The sequence below is a fragment of the Syngnathus typhle genome, linkage group LG6 (genome assembly GCF_033458585.1).
Source record: "Syngnathus typhle isolate RoL2023-S1 ecotype Sweden linkage group LG6, RoL_Styp_1.0, whole genome shotgun sequence".
In the NCBI taxonomy this organism is placed as follows: Eukaryota; Metazoa; Chordata; class Actinopteri; order Syngnathiformes; family Syngnathidae; genus Syngnathus; species Syngnathus typhle.
The window spans coordinates 7,646,478-7,663,890 of NC_083743.1; the positions used below are offsets into that span (position 1 = coordinate 7,646,478).

The 17,413-nt window shown below is 43.1% G+C and overlaps 2 protein-coding genes and 40 non-coding genes across 42 annotated transcripts; all 42 read left to right on the top strand.

Moving 5' to 3' along the window:
* The first annotated feature begins 237 nt into the window (after window positions 1-237).
* eif3k (eukaryotic translation initiation factor 3, subunit K) lies at window positions 238-2,517 on the top strand. The gene is made up of 8 exons (XM_061280111.1): window positions 238-417; window positions 1,030-1,128; window positions 1,196-1,316; window positions 1,494-1,571; window positions 1,655-1,721; window positions 2,041-2,121; window positions 2,205-2,330; window positions 2,412-2,517. The coding sequence occupies exons 1-8, from the start codon at window positions 356-358 to the stop codon at window positions 2,441-2,443; spliced, it is 666 nt and encodes a 221-aa protein (XP_061136095.1). The 5' UTR covers window positions 238-355; the 3' UTR covers window positions 2,444-2,517.
* A 405-nt stretch (window positions 2,518-2,922) lies between these two features.
* On the top strand, window positions 2,923-17,041 carry zgc:85932 (uncharacterized protein LOC405875 homolog). The gene is made up of 20 exons (XM_061280108.1): window positions 2,923-3,308; window positions 3,679-3,748; window positions 4,082-4,200; window positions 4,665-4,798; window positions 4,980-5,151; window positions 5,300-5,371; window positions 5,577-5,668; window positions 5,822-5,896; window positions 6,275-6,429; window positions 6,718-6,875; window positions 14,400-14,608; window positions 14,920-14,965; window positions 15,050-15,124; window positions 15,200-15,260; window positions 15,454-15,518; window positions 15,645-15,713; window positions 15,783-15,861; window positions 16,098-16,214; window positions 16,456-16,514; window positions 16,592-17,041. The coding sequence occupies exons 1-20, from the start codon at window positions 3,036-3,038 to the stop codon at window positions 16,616-16,618; spliced, it is 2,127 nt and encodes a 708-aa protein (XP_061136092.1). The 5' UTR covers window positions 2,923-3,035; the 3' UTR covers window positions 16,619-17,041.
* Window positions 7,384-7,456, top strand: trnak-uuu (transfer RNA lysine (anticodon UUU)). Its single transcript has one exon. It is a non-coding gene; the product is annotated as a tRNA-Lys (tRNA).
* Window positions 7,551-7,623, top strand: trnak-uuu (transfer RNA lysine (anticodon UUU)). Its single transcript has one exon. It is a non-coding gene; the product is annotated as a tRNA-Lys (tRNA).
* On the top strand, window positions 7,880-7,952 carry trnak-uuu (transfer RNA lysine (anticodon UUU)). The gene has a single exon. It is a non-coding gene; the product is annotated as a tRNA-Lys (tRNA).
* trnak-uuu (transfer RNA lysine (anticodon UUU)) lies at window positions 8,046-8,118 on the top strand. The gene has a single exon. It is a non-coding gene; the product is annotated as a tRNA-Lys (tRNA).
* Window positions 8,211-8,283, top strand: trnak-uuu (transfer RNA lysine (anticodon UUU)). The gene has a single exon. It is a non-coding gene; the product is annotated as a tRNA-Lys (tRNA).
* Window positions 8,376-8,448, top strand: trnak-uuu (transfer RNA lysine (anticodon UUU)). The gene has a single exon. It is a non-coding gene; the product is annotated as a tRNA-Lys (tRNA).
* trnak-uuu (transfer RNA lysine (anticodon UUU)) lies at window positions 8,541-8,613 on the top strand. Its single transcript has one exon. It is a non-coding gene; the product is annotated as a tRNA-Lys (tRNA).
* On the top strand, window positions 8,708-8,780 carry trnak-uuu (transfer RNA lysine (anticodon UUU)). The gene has a single exon. It is a non-coding gene; the product is annotated as a tRNA-Lys (tRNA).
* trnak-uuu (transfer RNA lysine (anticodon UUU)) lies at window positions 8,873-8,944 on the top strand. The gene has a single exon. It is a non-coding gene; the product is annotated as a tRNA-Lys (tRNA).
* On the top strand, window positions 9,036-9,108 carry trnak-uuu (transfer RNA lysine (anticodon UUU)). The gene has a single exon. It is a non-coding gene; the product is annotated as a tRNA-Lys (tRNA).
* Window positions 9,201-9,273, top strand: trnak-uuu (transfer RNA lysine (anticodon UUU)). The gene has a single exon. It is a non-coding gene; the product is annotated as a tRNA-Lys (tRNA).
* trnak-uuu (transfer RNA lysine (anticodon UUU)) lies at window positions 9,367-9,439 on the top strand. Its single transcript has one exon. It is a non-coding gene; the product is annotated as a tRNA-Lys (tRNA).
* On the top strand, window positions 9,532-9,604 carry trnak-uuu (transfer RNA lysine (anticodon UUU)). Its single transcript has one exon. It is a non-coding gene; the product is annotated as a tRNA-Lys (tRNA).
* On the top strand, window positions 9,697-9,769 carry trnak-uuu (transfer RNA lysine (anticodon UUU)). The gene has a single exon. It is a non-coding gene; the product is annotated as a tRNA-Lys (tRNA).
* On the top strand, window positions 9,862-9,934 carry trnak-uuu (transfer RNA lysine (anticodon UUU)). The gene has a single exon. It is a non-coding gene; the product is annotated as a tRNA-Lys (tRNA).
* trnak-uuu (transfer RNA lysine (anticodon UUU)) lies at window positions 10,029-10,101 on the top strand. Its single transcript has one exon. It is a non-coding gene; the product is annotated as a tRNA-Lys (tRNA).
* trnak-uuu (transfer RNA lysine (anticodon UUU)) lies at window positions 10,194-10,266 on the top strand. The gene has a single exon. It is a non-coding gene; the product is annotated as a tRNA-Lys (tRNA).
* On the top strand, window positions 10,359-10,431 carry trnak-uuu (transfer RNA lysine (anticodon UUU)). The gene has a single exon. It is a non-coding gene; the product is annotated as a tRNA-Lys (tRNA).
* trnak-uuu (transfer RNA lysine (anticodon UUU)) lies at window positions 10,524-10,596 on the top strand. Its single transcript has one exon. It is a non-coding gene; the product is annotated as a tRNA-Lys (tRNA).
* Window positions 10,689-10,761, top strand: trnak-uuu (transfer RNA lysine (anticodon UUU)). The gene has a single exon. It is a non-coding gene; the product is annotated as a tRNA-Lys (tRNA).
* On the top strand, window positions 10,854-10,926 carry trnak-uuu (transfer RNA lysine (anticodon UUU)). Its single transcript has one exon. It is a non-coding gene; the product is annotated as a tRNA-Lys (tRNA).
* trnak-uuu (transfer RNA lysine (anticodon UUU)) lies at window positions 11,021-11,093 on the top strand. Its single transcript has one exon. It is a non-coding gene; the product is annotated as a tRNA-Lys (tRNA).
* trnak-uuu (transfer RNA lysine (anticodon UUU)) lies at window positions 11,186-11,258 on the top strand. The gene has a single exon. It is a non-coding gene; the product is annotated as a tRNA-Lys (tRNA).
* Window positions 11,353-11,425, top strand: trnak-uuu (transfer RNA lysine (anticodon UUU)). The gene has a single exon. It is a non-coding gene; the product is annotated as a tRNA-Lys (tRNA).
* On the top strand, window positions 11,517-11,589 carry trnak-uuu (transfer RNA lysine (anticodon UUU)). Its single transcript has one exon. It is a non-coding gene; the product is annotated as a tRNA-Lys (tRNA).
* Window positions 11,682-11,754, top strand: trnak-uuu (transfer RNA lysine (anticodon UUU)). Its single transcript has one exon. It is a non-coding gene; the product is annotated as a tRNA-Lys (tRNA).
* trnak-uuu (transfer RNA lysine (anticodon UUU)) lies at window positions 11,847-11,919 on the top strand. Its single transcript has one exon. It is a non-coding gene; the product is annotated as a tRNA-Lys (tRNA).
* trnak-uuu (transfer RNA lysine (anticodon UUU)) lies at window positions 12,012-12,084 on the top strand. Its single transcript has one exon. It is a non-coding gene; the product is annotated as a tRNA-Lys (tRNA).
* Window positions 12,177-12,249, top strand: trnak-uuu (transfer RNA lysine (anticodon UUU)). The gene has a single exon. It is a non-coding gene; the product is annotated as a tRNA-Lys (tRNA).
* Window positions 12,347-12,419, top strand: trnak-uuu (transfer RNA lysine (anticodon UUU)). Its single transcript has one exon. It is a non-coding gene; the product is annotated as a tRNA-Lys (tRNA).
* On the top strand, window positions 12,514-12,586 carry trnak-uuu (transfer RNA lysine (anticodon UUU)). Its single transcript has one exon. It is a non-coding gene; the product is annotated as a tRNA-Lys (tRNA).
* On the top strand, window positions 12,679-12,751 carry trnak-uuu (transfer RNA lysine (anticodon UUU)). The gene has a single exon. It is a non-coding gene; the product is annotated as a tRNA-Lys (tRNA).
* trnak-uuu (transfer RNA lysine (anticodon UUU)) lies at window positions 12,846-12,918 on the top strand. The gene has a single exon. It is a non-coding gene; the product is annotated as a tRNA-Lys (tRNA).
* trnak-uuu (transfer RNA lysine (anticodon UUU)) lies at window positions 13,011-13,083 on the top strand. The gene has a single exon. It is a non-coding gene; the product is annotated as a tRNA-Lys (tRNA).
* On the top strand, window positions 13,181-13,253 carry trnak-uuu (transfer RNA lysine (anticodon UUU)). Its single transcript has one exon. It is a non-coding gene; the product is annotated as a tRNA-Lys (tRNA).
* trnak-uuu (transfer RNA lysine (anticodon UUU)) lies at window positions 13,348-13,420 on the top strand. Its single transcript has one exon. It is a non-coding gene; the product is annotated as a tRNA-Lys (tRNA).
* trnak-uuu (transfer RNA lysine (anticodon UUU)) lies at window positions 13,513-13,585 on the top strand. Its single transcript has one exon. It is a non-coding gene; the product is annotated as a tRNA-Lys (tRNA).
* trnak-uuu (transfer RNA lysine (anticodon UUU)) lies at window positions 13,680-13,752 on the top strand. Its single transcript has one exon. It is a non-coding gene; the product is annotated as a tRNA-Lys (tRNA).
* trnak-uuu (transfer RNA lysine (anticodon UUU)) lies at window positions 13,845-13,917 on the top strand. Its single transcript has one exon. It is a non-coding gene; the product is annotated as a tRNA-Lys (tRNA).
* trnak-uuu (transfer RNA lysine (anticodon UUU)) lies at window positions 14,012-14,084 on the top strand. Its single transcript has one exon. It is a non-coding gene; the product is annotated as a tRNA-Lys (tRNA).
* Window positions 17,042-17,413: the final 372 nt, after the last annotated feature.

Sequence of the window (17,413 nt, forward strand, 5' to 3'; positions counted from 1 at the left end):
AGCTATTGAGACTGTTGCCGTAGCGTTGTGTGTTTGCTGCCCTCTAGTGGACATTACTATGAGGCAGAGCGCAACAGAAATGAAAAGTGACCGAAGTAATTTCTAAATTTGGAGACATTTGACAATATCTTTGTGTACGTTGATTACGTTTTAATTTTTACGTTACGTACGTACGTAACGTTTTAATTTAGTAAATTGCTTAGTGTTTATTTCCGTTCCAGTCGCATGTAACTTCCTGTCCGTCACTCTTTTCTTTCCGACTCCCTTTTCACTCCACTGGTGCCTATTTTCGCTCCACGTGAGGGGATTTCATTTGTGGCCAACCCCTTCTGCTTTGCACAGTTTTCGGGCAAAAATGTCGTCGACTTTCGAGCAAATGAAGGCAAACGTGGCCAAACTCCTGCGAGGAATCGATCGGTACGAAGGTTTAGCTCGGGCTACATTTTTGGGTGCTACATGCTAATTAGAAAGCTAGCTACATTTTGCAACTTGCTGGTTTCTAAAATCACACAAATGTCTCACATTGAAGTTACAATTGAAATATATGTTACTGTTCAAGAAATGTTTTCTTGCACTTTATGAGGGTTTTGTTGACATTATCGTGAAATCGATGTTGTTTAAGTTGAACTGCTTTTATTTACATATACATAATACATAGTTATTTTTTGTCCTACTTACTGTTCATGAATATAATTAAAAATTCATTTGAATATGACTGTAAACGTCTGTAAGATTACATAAAATACGAGTGAGTGTTATTATAAATAGAATTTCCAAAAAATTCTATGATGTGAATTTTAGCTTGAAGTATGTTAGTGTCATTTTCATGAGCACCCTCGTAATTAGAATGGTTTTGTATAATATTTGTTAATCAGTACAAAATGAATGTATTTTGGCTAGGTTCTATATTTTTTATTAACTTTAAAATAATTTGTGTAAAAAAAATAGTGTTAATTAAATGATTTCTCTTATGGCATTTGCACGCTATAAGTCATGTGCAATTACTTTTACTGTCCCACCAAACGTCAGGTACAACCCAGAAAACTTGGCCACGTTGGAGCGTTACGTGGAGACACAAGCCAGGGAAAACGCATACGACCTGGAGGCTAACCTGGCCGTTCTCAAGCTGTGAGTTCCAAAATCCCGACATGTCATCTTTGCATCATTGACACTAATGTGATGTGGTATCCGCCAGGTATCAGTTCAACCCAGCCTATTTCCAGACCAACGTGACTTCCCAAATCCTGCTCAAGGCGCTTACCAACTTGCCCCACACGGACTTCACACTCTGCAAGTGCATGATCGACCAGACACACGTATCCTCTCGGTGCTACTGACAATTTGGATTGAATAATGAACTTGTTTTTTGGAGAGATAACCAAATATAGCAATTGAAAAAAAAATTATATTCCCAATATTGTGTCGTTATAAGAATCTAGTAGGCTTTTCTGCAAAATTTGGGTTGGGGGTCTATTTCCTTGACCACAGTGACGCAAAAAGAGGAGCGCCCGATCAGGCAGATCCTCGACATGGGAAACCTGCTGGAGACCTGTCACTTCCAGAGCTTCTGGGTAGCACACAAGCTCACATACGCACAAGCGCATGCTGGATTTTTTTGTTTGTTTTCGTTAAAGCTCTTTTGTGTTCTTCCCAGAACACTCTGGAGGTGAATCGGGAGCTCATCGATGGAATCACAGGCTTTGAAGACTCTGTCCGCAAGTGTGAGTTAGATCGCTGTAATCAATGCAAAGTGCAAATACGTTTGAAGAAAATTATTTTATAAAAAGTGACATGAAAAATTGTATTTTAAATATCAGAATAAAATTCTTAATGACAACAAAATGCAACATTGCATGTAAGAAAAGTTATAATTGCACAACAATAAAGCCTTAATATTATAGTAGAAAAGTTGTATTTTTACAAGAAAAAGGAGAAAATAAATATATTCACGTTATTGTATGAAATTTACAGCTAAATATAGCACAGATTATGACGAAAAAGTGATGCTTTGGATGCAAATGAGATATGTTTGTTGTGCAGTTATCTGCCATGTGGTGGGCATCACGTATCAGACGATAGAGCGCTGCCTACTGGCCGAAATGCTGGGAGAACCCCCTCTGGGTAAGTTGTAGAACTACAGTGAGTGGTACTTTGACGTAAGAGCGCACTTTGGTATTGATGCATGTGATTATGTCACACTGCAGACGGGCAGGTGAAGGTGTGGATGAACAAATACAACTGGACAGAGACGGAGGATGGACAGGTCTTCATTTTCAACCAGGAGGAGAGCGTCAAGCCCAAGAACATTGTGGAGAAGATTGACTTTGAAAGTCAGTGCAACATGAGGCTCTTTTGTTCACAAACTATGCTTTTTGTTGTTGTTTTTAATCATTTTTATATGTTTTCCACAGGCGTGTCAAGCATCATGGCCACCTCACAGTGACACACACCACACAGTAAAGCCTGGCAATTACACACTTTTACACAAAATAAAAATAAATTATCCTTCCACTCTTATTTGTCCTATTGTCATTTGAATCATGTCATCTTGTCACAAATACACACTCAAACACACTTGGGTAGTTGTTCCGGCTATGATATAAAAGTGAATTATTAACCCAGATGAAGAACATGACGAAGTACGACAATGAAGGACTACGAAAGCTTTATCATGCTATATGAGTGACACATTTTATTATTTCGTTATAATTTAGTCAATTTAAAATCCAAAATTGCAAAATGTTGCTGTTACAAAATGCAGTCGGGAAAATTTGTCATTTTACATAACTGGTCTGAAAGTAAAATAATAGTCAATTCTACAAAAACTACAGGCATGTGAGATTAAAATCTTAACTATATGGAAGTAGCGTCAGTAGAAAAAAAAAAGATAAAATCCATGACGTCATCCGCCCACGCTCAGGTAAAGCCGTACCTGCTTTGAAGGCGTGTTGTTTCTTGCACGACACACTAAATAAATCCCAAGTGCAACTGCACGACCCTTTTCCCTCCTCTCGTCCCCGATAACCTCCGTGGAGATGGAGAAGTCGCCAAGTTTGTCGTCCGAGTCCGAAGGCTCACTGCCTCCCCCGATGCCGGACGACGACGACGCCAGTTCGGCGTGCTCCGACGAGCTGCTGGGCTCTCAGTCGCGCCGCTGGTTAGCTGAGCTGATGGCGGCGGACGAGCCGGCAAGCGACCCCGTTACCGGAGAGAGGATGGCGGTGGGTAGCGACGGGCTCTTCGTCGACTTCAATTTCCCTCTTGGAGAACTCGAGATGAAGTTCGGCGTCCAGTGGAAGCGGCCCAAGGTCAACCATAACACAAATGCGTTATTACGCGTGACTCGGTGTCTGTATTACTATAGTGTCTGTATTACTATAGTAATTAACAGTTGCATTTATTTAAAAATACATATAATAAAAAGAAGTTATCAGCTCGGCTTGACGTGTAAATTTACATAATATATATGAATATCACATGACATTCAGGACAACGTTTTTCCTCTCTGTGGGGCAATTAAGTAAAAAATGCAATAACTTTAAGTAGCTCATGGTACTCTATACTACCAGAAAGACTTGTATAGCAAGAACATAACACACACCTGGGACAGGTGGGACTTAGTTGTAAGCCAGCACGTGTGTTTTTTAATACTTAAATACATATTTTGCTCTTTGCTAGGATCTGTGCTTGTCGCCTCAGTTCATCGTCGATGGGGCGTCACGCCTGGATGTCCGCCAAGGGAAGTTAAGTGAGTGGAAGTTTTTTGTGGGTCTACTCAATTGTACCAAATTTGTGAAGTTAATTTGGCTTTGAGGGTGAAAATATCCCTAAATGTCTCTTTGAAAGCAAAAATGCATCTTCATGTGTTTTTTCTGCCATGACTCCTTGAGACTTTTTGGTGGTTCTTCTCGTAACAGCCATGCATTCCAAAGTTCATGTCGCTAACTGTAACTGGCTTCGGGGGCAACATTTTTAAAACGTTGTGGAAGTGTTTGTTGAGCCACGTCTGCAGTATCTGAACTGCACATATGTGATTTTTAACTTCTTGCTGTTCCTCTTCAACTTCTCACACCTCCTTAAGGTGACTGCTGGTTGCTTTCTGCCATCGCTTCTCTCGCTGTGCACCAACCTCTGCTCCGCAAGGTGGTTCCTCCCGGACAATCCTTCCAGGACGGATACAATGGCAGCTTCGTCTTCAGGGTAAACACATCTGTGTTGTTCTTGGTGTTCACTTTGGAATTATTTGGTTAGCCAAACCTCACATGAACATTCTCAGGTTTCATCAGGACGTATTTTGTTCCCCGGGGTAGCGATCACAAACCACAGGCATAACCTGTTTCAATGTGCACTGCGCATGAAATTATAAATCCAAGAACAATTGTAAATTGTAAACAGATTTAAAAAAAAAAAAAAAAGAAAAAGAATATCGATCTAAATCTGCTTTCAAAATCTGGAAAAACTTTTTAATCTAGAAAAAAACTTTCTAAGCTATATTTTTTTATCATTTCTAAATTAATAAACTAATAATCTATCAATTCCAAAGCTCAATTATTGACTACTGGAACTTTATTCAAATCATATTTTTAAAAAATGTACTTCTAGACCAGATGTTTAAGTTTCATTGACCAAATCGGTGATATAATGTCTCTCTTGGGCTTCTATAGTTTTGGCAGTACGGCCAGTGGGAGGAGGTCCGAATCGACGACCTGCTGCCGACGTACGGCAACAATCTGCTCTATCTCAGCTCGCCGGAAAAACGAGAGTTCTGGAGCTCCCTGCTTGAGAAGGCCTACGCCAAGTGAGGACCCCTCTCTTTCTGTCTCCAAATAGTTTGCAATCTAGCATTGTCCATTTGCGTGATTAAAAATGTAGTTTTGTTTGTTTGTAATTTGACGAAAAAAAAAGGTTGCGCAAGAACCCTTTTATTTCATGGTTAATGATTATACATAACAGTTGACAGTTACAGTGTTGTAATCCAGGCTAAAAGGAGGATACCGCGCCCTGGACATGGGCTTCCCTCATGAGGCCATGGTCGACATGACGGGAGGCGTGGCCGAGGTTCTTAGCGTGGGCTTGCTTCCCAGAGAGCTTCCAACCTTCCTGGCTGAGCTGTTGGCCAAGGGAGCGCTCATCAACTGTGCCAACACCCAGGTAATGATGCCCTAAACCTATTGAGCAACATCCTAATTTTAATCCCACCGCTTTTTTTTTTTCCAACACTTTTTTTATTTAACATGACTCATGACTTCTTTTTTTTTTTTTTTAATGAATGCTTTGTATGGTTTTGTTTCTCCTGCAGGGTCCTGTGGAGTACAGGAATGATATGGGTATCATGTTCAGACATGCTTACTCGCTAACTGCTGTGGAGAAGGTAAAATGATGCTTGTAACTTCATGCCTGTTTATATTAATCATCCGTAAATGTCTGGAATTGACATTAGAATCACTAGCTGCTCGAAACGGGAGAAAAAACCAGAATGCATGTTTATTTTTTCAAAAGTATTGAATTATTTTTATATGATTAAGTAGTTTCAAAGTTGGAACAACTGTTTGCTTATCGCACATTTAAACACCAAGGTGCAGACCACTTATGGACCCGTGGACCTGGTGCGTATCCTCAACCCGTGGGGCAACACGGAGTGGCTGGGCCCATGGAGTGACCGAAATGGGTTTGGATCATTACAATGACTTTTGTTACTATTTACAGTGCTATGTAATACAAACAGCTGAGAACCAATGGAAAAAAAAATATGTATCACGAATTTTCAGCTTGATTGATTTAGGAAGAAGTCAATTTTTTTCTCCATAAACTGCTTTTGCAGGCCCGAGTGGAACACTGTGAGCCCTGAGGAGCAAAAGCGACTGTGCCGAATCCGGCGGGAGGACGGAGAGTTCTGGTGAGCTAAAATACATGAAATAATGTTATTATTATTAATCCTTAACTGTCATGGTACGATATCAGGTTATGAAGCCCAGAAGTGAAGAGAAAGAGAAAAAGAAAGATGGATGGAAAGGGAGGAAGTAGGGATTGGTAGAGGAGAAAGAAAATGTATAAAACACAAAGGAGGAATCAAATCAAAAGTGATGTAAGAGAGCAAGAGGCTGAGAAATGAAGGGATGAAGAAGAAGCAAATAATGTAAAGACTAGGAATGAAGGAAGGAATCGAAAGAAAGGAATGTGGAATTTCAGGACACACAGCAGAAAAACCTAAGGTGTATGATGGTATCAATCTGCGATGTTAGCAAACAAAGATAAATGGGTCGTTCTTGTGCAGGATGTCGGTGTCTGATTTCCGGCAGAACTTTGAGACTATGGAAGTGTGTCACCTGGCTGACCTGCAGAACGATGACAGTGTGCAGCCGTGGTCGTGCGCAATGCATCATGGGAGTTGGGTGCCACGTGTTTCTGCCGGGGGCTCTCCCAAAGGGGGTAAATACACACAAAAACAAGATAAAATGAAAACTTTTGGCCACTTCTTGCTATGAAGAATTTGTATGACATGACCTAAAAGTAATTTCTTGTTTTACTTCTATTGGTTAAAATAGTTTCAAATATACGCCATACAACTCAAAAAAAGATTGAAAAATAAAGTAACTTTTGTTGGCTCAAACAATTTAGACAGATAACCTTCCCAACAGTGTCACCTAGTGGGATGTCAAGGTAGAGCGTCAGTTGTTTTTTTTCTTTATCAATTCAAAATTCTTTTGTGTTTTTCAGGTTGGTTCTGGCAGAATCCACAATTTGGCCTGGTTCTTTCAAAAGGGAAACAAGGATCCACTGAACCTACCATGCCCTGTGCCTTTATTTTGGCCCTCATGCAGAAATATCAACGACGCAGAGGCATTGACCTGTCCATTGCTCTTCACATATACCCGGTATAGACTCACAAACTCACACTCAATTCAGATAAAAAAAATATATAACTGGGCATCTTAAGCTAATTTGTCTTGATAAGGCAATGGGCATTTTAATTTCCTCACACACACACGTTCTCTCTCACTTACACTGATTTACAGGGATTGTACTAGGTTCATCTTGTTTTTTCTTTTTCAATTACTTCTCTGGTTCTTCTATATCAAACAAATTTGTTTTAGGTTCATTTACCTGACATGTTTCGGCGGAATCTTCCGCCTTCATCAGACTCTGATGAAGGCGGAAGATTCCGCCGAAACATGTCAGGTAAATGAACCTAAAACAAATTTGTTTGATATAGAAGAACCAGAGAAGTGATTTACAGGGAGTACTAGAGCCTGAATAGTTCAGTCGGTAGAGCATCAGACATTTAATCTGAGGATCTCGGGTAGAAGTCCCTGTTCAGGTGGTGCAGTGATCACTGCCTCACTTGCTCAATCTTATTTATACTCAGGCGTGTTGTGCTCCAGAGCCTGGGTAACTCAGTCGGTAGAGCATCAGACTTTTAATCTGAGGGTCCAGGTTTCAAGTCCCTGTTCGGGCATTGTACCTTCTTGACAAAACAATGTGCATACTTTTCTTCCTGGCCACAGAGCTACACACGGATTCTCTGACATTGACTCCCATAGAGCTTCAGAGCCTGGGTAGCTCAGTCGGTAGAGCATCAGACTTTTAATCTGAGGGTCCATGGTTCAAGTCCCTGTTCAAGCATTGTACCATCTTGATAAAACAATGTGCATACATTTTTTCCTAGCCACAGATTTACACACGGATTCTCTGACATTGACTACTATAGTTCTTCAGAGCTTGGGTAGCTCAGTCGCTAGAGCATCAGATTTTTAATCTGAGGGTCCAGGCTTCAAGTCCCGGTTTAGCCATTGTACCTTCTTGATAAAGCAATGTGCATGTTTTCCAGACCACAGATCTACACACGGATTCTCTGACATTGACTCCATAAAATTTCAGAGCCTGGGTAGCTCAGTCGGTAGAGCATCAGACTTTTAATCTGAGGGTCCAGGGTTCAAGTCCCTGTTCAGGCAGTGAACCTTCTTGGTAAAGCAATGTGCATGCTTCTTTCCTGGTGACAGACTCGCACATGGATTCTTTGACATTGACTCCGTAAGGTAGTCAGAGCCTGGGTAGCTCAGTCGGTAGAGCATCAGACTTTTAATCTGAGGGTCCAGGGTTCAAGTCCCTGTTCAGGCATTGTACCTTCTTGATAAAGCAATGTGCATGCATTTTCCTGGCCACAGATCCACACACGGATTCTCTGACATTGACTACTATTGATCTCCAGAGACTGGGTAGCTCAGTCGGTAGAGCATCAGACTTTTAATCTGAGGGTCCAGGGTTCAAGTCCCTGTTCAGGCGTTGTACCTTCTTGATAAAGCAATGTGCATGCATTTTCCTGGCCACAGATCTACACACGGATTCTCTGACATTGACTCCGAAAGGTTTTCAGAGCCTGGGTAGCTCAGTCGGTAGAGCATCAGACTTTTAATCTGAGGGTCCAGGGTTCAAGTCCCTGTTCAGGCGTTGTACCTTCTTGATAAAGCAATGTGCATGCATTTTCCTGGCCACAGATCCACACACGGATTCTCTGACATTGACTACTATAAATCTTCAGAGCCTGGGTAGCTCAGTCGGTAGAGCATCAGACTTTTAATCTGAGGGTCCAGGGTTCAAGTCCCTGTTCAGGCGTTGTACCTTCTTGATAAAACAATGTGTGTATTTTTCTTCCTGGCCACAGATCTACACACGGATTCTCTGACATTGACTCCAAATGGTTTTCAGAGCCTGGGTAGCTCAGTCGGTAGAGCATCAGACTTTTAATCTGAGGGTCCAGGGTTCAAGTCCCTGTTCAGGCGTTGTACCTTCTTGATAAAGCAATGTGCATGGATTTTCCTGGCCACAGATCCACACACGGATTCTCTGACATTGACTCCGAATGGTTTTCAGAGCCTGGGTAGCTCAGTCGGTAGAGCATCAGACTTTTAATCTGAGGGTCCAGGGTCAAGTCCCTGTTCAGGCGTTGTACCTTCTTGATAAAGCAATGTGCATGCATTTTCCTGGCCACAGATCCACACACGGATTCTCTGACATTGACTCCAAAGATTTTTAGAGCCTGGGTAGCTCAGTCGGTAGAGCATCAGACTTTTAATCTGAGGGTCCAGGGTTCAAGTCCCTGTTCAGGCATTGTACCTTCTTGATAAGGCAATGTGCATGCATTTTCCTGGCCACAGATCCACACACGCATTCTCTGACATTGACTACTATAGATCTTCAGAGCCTGGGTAGCTCAGTCGGTAGAGCATCAGACTTTTAATCTGAGGGTCCAGGGTTCAAGTCCCTGTTCAGGCAGTGAACCTTCTTGGTAAAGCAATGTGCATGCTTCTTTCCTGGTGACAGACTCGCACATGGATTCTCTGACATTGACTCCGTAAGGTAGTCAGAGCCTGGGTAGCTCAGTCGGTAGAGCATCAGACTTTTAATCTGAGGGTCCAGGGTTCAACTCCCAGTTCAGGCATTGTACCTTCTTGATAAAGCAATGTGCATGTTTTTTCCTGGCCACAGATCCACACACGGATTCTCTGACATTGACTACTATAGATCTCCAGAGCCTGGGTAGCTCAGTCGGTAGAGCATCAGACTTTTAATCTGAGGGTCCAGGGTTCAAGTCCCTGTTCAGGCGTTGTACCTTCTTGATAAAGCAATGTGCATGCATTTTCCTGGCCACAGATCCACACACGGATTCTCTGACATTGACTCCAAAAGATTTTCAGAACCTGGATAGCTCAGTCGGTAGAGCATCAGACTTTTAATCTGAGGGTCCAGGGTTCAAGTCACTCTTCAGGCGTTGTACCTTCTTGATAAAGCAATGTGCATGCATTTTCCTGGCCACAGATCCACACACGGATTCTCTGACATTGACTACTATAAATCTTCAGAGCCTGGGTAGCTCAGTCGGTAGAGCATCAGACTTTTAATCTGAGGGTCCAGGGTTCAAGTCCCTGTTCAGGCGTTGTACCTTCTTGATAAAACAATGTGTGTATTTTTCTTCCTGGCCACAGATCTACACACGGATTCTCTGACATTGACTCCAAATGGTTTTCAGAGCCTGGGTAGCTCAGTCGGTAGAGCATCAGACTTTTAATCTGAGGGTCCAGGGTTCAAGTCCCTGTTCAGGCGTTGTACCTTCTTGATAAAGCAATGTGCATGGATTTTCCTGGCCACAGATCCACACACGGATTCTCTGACATTGACTCCGAATGGTTTTCAGAGCCTGGGTAGCTCAGTCGGTAGAGCATCAGACTTTTAATCTGAGGGTCCAGGGTTCAAGTCCCTGTTCAGGCGTTGTACCTTCTTGATAAAGCAATGTGCATGCATTTTCCTGGCCACAGATCCACACACGGATTCTCTGACATTGACTCCAAAAGATTTTTAGAGCCTGGGTAGCTCAGTCGGTAGAGCATCAGACTTTTAATCTGAGGGTCCAGGGTTCAAGTCCCTGTTCAGGCGTTGTACCTTCTTGATAAAGCAATGTGCATGCATTTTCCTGGCCACAGATCCACACACGGATTCTCTGACATTGACTACTGTAGATCTTCAGAGCCTGGGTAGCTCAGTCGGTAGAGCATCAGACTTTTAATCTGAGGGTCCAGGGTTCAAGTCCCTGTTCAGACATTGTACTGTCTTGATAAAACAATGTGTACTTTTCTTCCTGGCCACAGATCTACTCACGGATTCTCTGACATTGACTCCGAAAGGTTTTCAGAGCCTGGGTAGCTCAGTCGGTAGAGCATCAGACTTTTAATCTGAGGGTCCAGGGTTCAAGTCCCTGTTCAGGCGTTGTACCTGCTTGATAAAGCAACGTGCATGCATTTTCCTGGCCACAGATCCACACACGCATTCTCTGACATTGACTACTATAGATCTTCAGAGCCTGGGTAGCTCAGTCGGTAGAGCATCAGACTTTTAATCTGAGGGTCCAGGGTTCAAGTCCCTGTTCAGGCGTTGTACCTTCTTGATAAAACAATGTGTGTACTTTTCTTCCTGGCCACAGATCTACACACGGATTCTCTGACATTGACTCCGAAAGGTTTTCAGAGCCTGGGTAGCTCAGTCGGTAGAGCATCAGACTTTTAATCTGAGGGTCCAGGGTTCAAGTCCCTGTTCAGGCGTTGTACCTTCTTGATAAAGCAATGTGCATGCATTTTCCTGGCCACAGATCCACACACGGATTCTCTGACATTGACTACTATAAATCTTCAGAGCCTGGGTAGCTCAGTCGGTAGAGCATCAGACTTTTAATCTGAGGGTCCAGGGTTCAAGTCCCTGTTCAGGCGTTGTACCTTCTTGATAAAACAATGTGTGTATTTTTCTTCCTGGCCACAGATCTACACACGGATTCTCTGACATTGACTCCAAACAGTTTTCAGAGCCTGGGTAGCTCAGTCGGTAGAGCATCAGACTTTTAATCTGAGGGTCCAGGGTTCAAGTCCCTGTTCAGGCGTTGTACCTTCTTGATAAAGCAATGTGCATGCATTTTCCTGGCCACAGATCCACACACGGATTCTCTGACATTGACTCCGAATGGTTTCAGAGCCTGGGTAGCTCAGTCGGTAGAGCATCAGACTTTTAATCTGAGGGTCCAGGGTTCAAGTCCCTGTTCAGGCGTTGTACCTTCTTGATAAGGCAATGTGCATGCATTTTCCTGGCCACAGATCCACACAAGCATTCTCTGACATTGACTACTATAGATCTTCAGAGCCTGCGTAGCTCAGTCGGTAGAGCATCAGACTTTTAATCTGAGGGTCCAGGGTTCAAGTCCCTGTTCAGGCAGTGAACCTTCTTGGTAAAGCAATGTGCGTGCTTCTTTCCTGGTGACAGACTTGCACATGGATTCTCTGACATTGACTCCAAAGGTAGTTAGAGCCTGGGTAGCTCAGTCGGTAGAGCATCAGACTTTTAATCTGAGGGTCCAGGGTTCAAGTCCCTGTTCAGGCATTGTACCTTCTTGATAAAGCAATGTGCATGCATTTTCCTGGCCACAGATCCACACACGGATTCTCTGACATTGACTACTATAGATCTCCAGAGCCTGGGTAGCTCAGTCGGTAGAGCATCAGACTTTTAATCTGAGGGTCCAGGGTTCAAGTCCCTGTTCAGGCGTTGTACCTTCTTGATAAAGCAATGTGCATGCATTTTCCTGGCCACAGATCCACACACGGATTCTCTGACATTGACTCCAAAAGATTTTCAGAACCTGGGTAGCTCAGTCGGTAGAGCATCAGACTTTTAATCTGAGGGTCCAGGGTTCAAGTCCCTGTTCAGACATTGTACTTTCTTGATAAAACAATGAGTGTACTTTTCTTCCTGGCCACAGATTTTAATCTGAGGGTCCAGGGTTCAAGTCCCTGTTCAGGCGTTCAGAGCCTGGGTAGCTCAGCCGGTAGAGCATCAGACTTTTAATCTGAGGGTCCAGGGTTCAAGTCCCTGTTCAGGCGTTGTACCTTCTTGATAAGACGATGTGTGTACTCTTCTTCCTGGCCACAGATCTACACACGGATTCTCTGACATTGACTCCAATAGGTTTTCACAGCCTGGGTAGCTCAGTCGGTAGAGCATCAGACTTTTATTCTGAGGGTCCAGGGTTCAAGTCCCTGTTCAGGCCTTGTACCTTCTTGATAAAGCAATGTGCATGCATTTTCCTGGCCACAGATCCACACACGGATTCTCTGACATTGACTCCAACAGATTTTTAGAGCCTGGGTAGCTCAGTCGGTAGAGCATCAGACATTTAATCTTAGGGTCCAGGGTTCAAGTCCCTGTTCAGGCGGTGTACCTTCTTGATAAAACAATGTGTGTATTTTTCTTCCTGGCTACAGATCCACACACGGATTCTCTGACATTGACTACTATAGATCTCCAGAGCCTGGGTAGCTCAGTCGGTAGAGCATCAGACTTTTAATCTGAGGGTCCAGGGTTCAAGTCCCTGTTCAGGCGTTGTACCTTCTTGATAAAGCAATGTGCATGCATTTTCCTGGCCACAGATCCACACACGGATTCTCTGACATTGACTCCAAAAGATTTTCAGAACCTGGGTAGCTCAGTCGGTAGAGCATCAGACTTTTAATCTGAGGGTCCAGGGTTCAAGTCCCTGTTCAGACATTGTACTTTCTTGATAAAACAATGTGTGTACTTTTCTTCCTGGCCACAGATTTTAATCTGAGGGTCCAGGGTTCAAGTCCCTGTTCAGGCGTTCAGAGCCTGGGTAGCTCAGCCGGTAGAGCATCAGACTTTTAATCTGAGGGTCCAGGGTTCAAGTCCCTGTTCAGGCGTTGTACCTTCTTGATAAGACGATGTGTGTACTCTTCTTCCTGGCCACAGATCTACACACGGATTCTCTGACATTGACTCCAATAGGTTTTCACAGCCTGGGTAGCTCAGTCGGTAGAGCATCAGACTTTTATTCTGAGGGTCCAGGGTTCAAGTCCCTGTTCAGGCCTTGTACCTTCTTGATAAAGCAATGTGCATGCATTTTCCTGGCCACAGATCCACACACGGATTCTCTGACATTGACTCCAACAGATTTTTAGAGCCTGGGTAGCTCAGTCGGTAGAGCATCAGACTTTTAATCTTAGGGTCCAGGGTTCAAGTCCCTGTTCAGGCGGTGTACCTTCTTGATAAAACAATGTGTGTATTTTTCTTCCTGGCTACAGATCCACACACGGATTCTCTGACATTGACTACTATAGATCTTCAGAGCCTGGGTAGCTCAGTCGGTAGAGCATCAGACTTTTAATCTGAAGGTCCAGGGTTCAAGTCCCTGTTCAGGCACTGTACTTTCTTGATAAAGCAATGTGCATGCGTTTTCCTGGCCACAGATCCACACACGGATTCTCTGACATTGACTCCTATAGCACTTCAGAACCTGCGTAGCTCAGTCGGTAGAGCATCAGACTTTTAATCTGAGGGTCCAGGGTTCAAGACCCTGCTCAGGCGTTGTACCTTCTTGATAAAATAATGTGCATGCTTTTTTTCTTGGCCACAGATCTACACTCGGATTCTCTGACATTGACTCCTAGCGATTTTCAGAGCCTGGGTAGCTCAGTTGGTAGAGCATCAGACTTTTAATCAGAGGGTCCAGGGTTCAAGTCCCTGTTCAGGTGTTGTACCTTCTTGATAAAGCAATGTACATGCTTCTTTCCTGGTGACAGACTCACACACGTATTCTCTTCCATTGACTCGCATTATTTTGCAGAGCCTGGCTAGCTCAGTTGGTGGAGCATCAGCCTTTTAATCTGAGGCTCCAGGGTTAAGTCCCTGTTCACGCATAGTACCTTCTTGATAAAGCAATGTGTATGCTTCTTTCCGGGTGACACATTGGTTCTCTTCCCTATTCAGGCACTGTATCTTCTTAATAATTGACATTGGCGGTCACACAATGCTGCCATGATGTTAGACATTGGTTTTGGTCCTTCCAGGCACCTCACGAGGGCGCCCACCTTTCACCAGAGGACCTGAACAAACTCCGGCCAGCAATCAGCAGCGGGTACTACTCATCGCGGCGAGAGGTGGTTCTTCGCGGCCACCTCCCGCCAGGTCACTATATTATCATCCCGTCCACCGCTGAGCCCAATCAGCAGGGAGCCTTCATGCTACGTGTGCTTACCGAGCAAGACCACGCCGCCACGTGAGTCGTCTTTGCCATCTTTTTCTTTTTCTTACTATTGCGAATAGGAGCAAAGCTCTTTTGTATTGATCGAATCCAAAGCAACTGCAATGAAATCAATTAATTCACACAGTTGTTTAATGTATTGATTTGAATACATTTTCTCATCACACTAAGTGATGCTCTTATTTGATTTATTTTACTCAGTGATTCAGTCGATCTAATTTTAATTAAGCTCTCAGAGCCAATTTTCAAATGGCGCAGCCTGCATTAAATCACTTTACAGTAGTATACTTCAGTAAATCCATCATAAGTGTGTTGTGTGTTTCCAGCCCAACTCATCGCCCAGCAACACCAGACCTCACTTCAATAACAGCGGTAAAGGCTTTGCCCATGTTAGCATTAACAATCCTAATAGAATTATGAGAATACTTTCTAATTTCTATTATTTTCTCCCAACAGCCTCATTATCCCCACCAGGCAGCGCTTCCTTCGCCTAAAGCCATAATCCAGCTCTTCAAGAAGCACTGCAACAAGGTTCAAAGGTCACGAAAGAGTTTGTAAATATTCCCACAATACATCAATATTTTCCTTTTTTTTTTTTATATACAGAAAGGATTTTGCAAACCACATCACCTTCACAGCTTGCTAACTGAGGCCATCCAGGGAGGAGGTCAGTCTCACTTTAACACAGAGCTATCCCAACATTGCGTGCTTGATTTTCTAATCCATTTGGTGGTGCTGTTTATGACATTACGACGTGTACTGTTCATTACTAACCGTGTTCAATGTGCATGTGTGTTAGGCAAACTTGTGTGTAAAGAGTATGTTGTGTGTTTAATATAATCTGTAATTGTTGTGTTTAGTGTTGGCAGGCAGTGAGAAGAACTTGGCCTTGGAACACTGCAAGAGCTTAGTGGTCCTCATGGATGTATCCTTTACTAAAACTATTTTATTAGATGAGAATTTGGGCTCTGATTTTGGTAGCAGGAATTTTCACTTCATTTTGTAATTATTTCATCGGAGAAATTCCTTGACACTTGTGTTATCCCTCCAGAGTCAAGGGGTCGCTCAGCTAACCTGGTTGGAGTTCCAAGCGCTCTGGGACAAGATTCGAATGTGGACTGTGAGTTAACGATGGATTTAAAGAATGTGCAGGATTTGGTGTCAAACACAGTCTTCCTCCTCTTGCCAGGACATCTTTCTGGTGTACGACAAGAACAAGACACATCGTTTGGAGTACAAGGAAGTGGCTCCTGCTCTGAAGGCTGCAGGTACCAGCTTATCATAACAGCTTGCAGTTTCTTATCTAAACTGCAGATGGCGACATTGTAAACAATTTCATCCCAAGATTAAGTTTTACGACATAAAAATTTGGAGTACAAGCCAGGCCTAAAGACATGCATGATGCCAACCACTTCGGCTAACTAGTTCAGAAACGTGAATAATATCTTTTTTGGTGGCAAATGACCTTTAAATCTGCCTTTTCTGTACATTTTGTCGACTGTAGGCATTGTGGTGGATGACCTGGTGATGCAGCTGGTTGGCCTGAGATACACAGAACCCGACATGACCATCAGCTACCCTGGCTTCTTGTACCTCGTCATGAAACTGGAGAGCATGATCCGTAAGAACATTGGAACTAAAAGGGATGCTATATGGATACAAGTGTTTAATCAATTAATTGATGGATCGTGGTGGGATTTTAAGTGGTCAGATGACATCACGTTTCTTCCTGTCATTCTATCCCAATACCTTTGTTGATATAGTGCATTCACATGCCCATTATTTAGTTAAAGCTGCTGATTAAACACTTGTAAACTGTCTTGCACTTCTCACTTTTCTTTCTTTTTGGGTCTCTCCGACAGACAAATTTCACGCTTACGACATGGTGGGAATGGGCTGCATTTCGTTGAACTACAGACAAGTAGGTCCACTCCTCTGAGATTTCTTTAACGTTTGACATCTCAAGCTTTTAAAACTACTAATTGTGTTGTGTTTCAGTGGCTCCACATGACCATTTACAACTGAGGCTGAAAAAAACGCAGGATGTACTCCCAGTGTTTGTTGTGCATGTGTGTGGTCTTTTTCGTATAATGTACATTGTTGCTACGCTGACAGAAAGATTCATGAAGCACAGTTTTTATTGTTCAGGCCGTGATTGAAATATGGCTGCTTATTTTTCTATGTGCCTGCTTAGAAAGCTCCTGATTATTTTTGATAAACGAGCCTTTGTTATATTGTGACTGATGTGTGCGTGTCTGTGCGTGGGTGCTGCGCACGTAACTAATGTTAACAGTCAGCAAGAATATCCAGCAGCAAGATGACAACGTAATCCATGCTATACTTTGCATACTATTACACAAAGCAAAAATAGTCTGTGACATTGAATGTGAAATATGTAACATATTGAATTTAAATGACAGCAAATATTAATTAAAGGACTTTTTCAGAGATGGGATTGGCTGCAATGCGGCTACAAATGCACACAACAAGTAAGCAAAACTCCAACAGGGGGCGCCGGATGTCGTCATACTTTTGCAGCTGGAGAAGACTTGTCAGACTTGGAAAAAAGATTTCCGTCTACCAACGTTTTCATTGTTTCAGAACTTGCGGTTCAAAGAGTACATGAATATGCATGCGGAGTGGAAGAGACAGTGGTGCGTCGTTGTGTACGCACGCGCACGCACGCACACACCACAATTGACTCGCTCTTTTCAAAATAAAAGCTATATTTTATGGTTTTAATAAATAATTAACTCCCGTCGTGTTTTTTTGTTTTTAGCGTGACCATTATTTAATTTGTCTGATTTAACTTTAATCAAG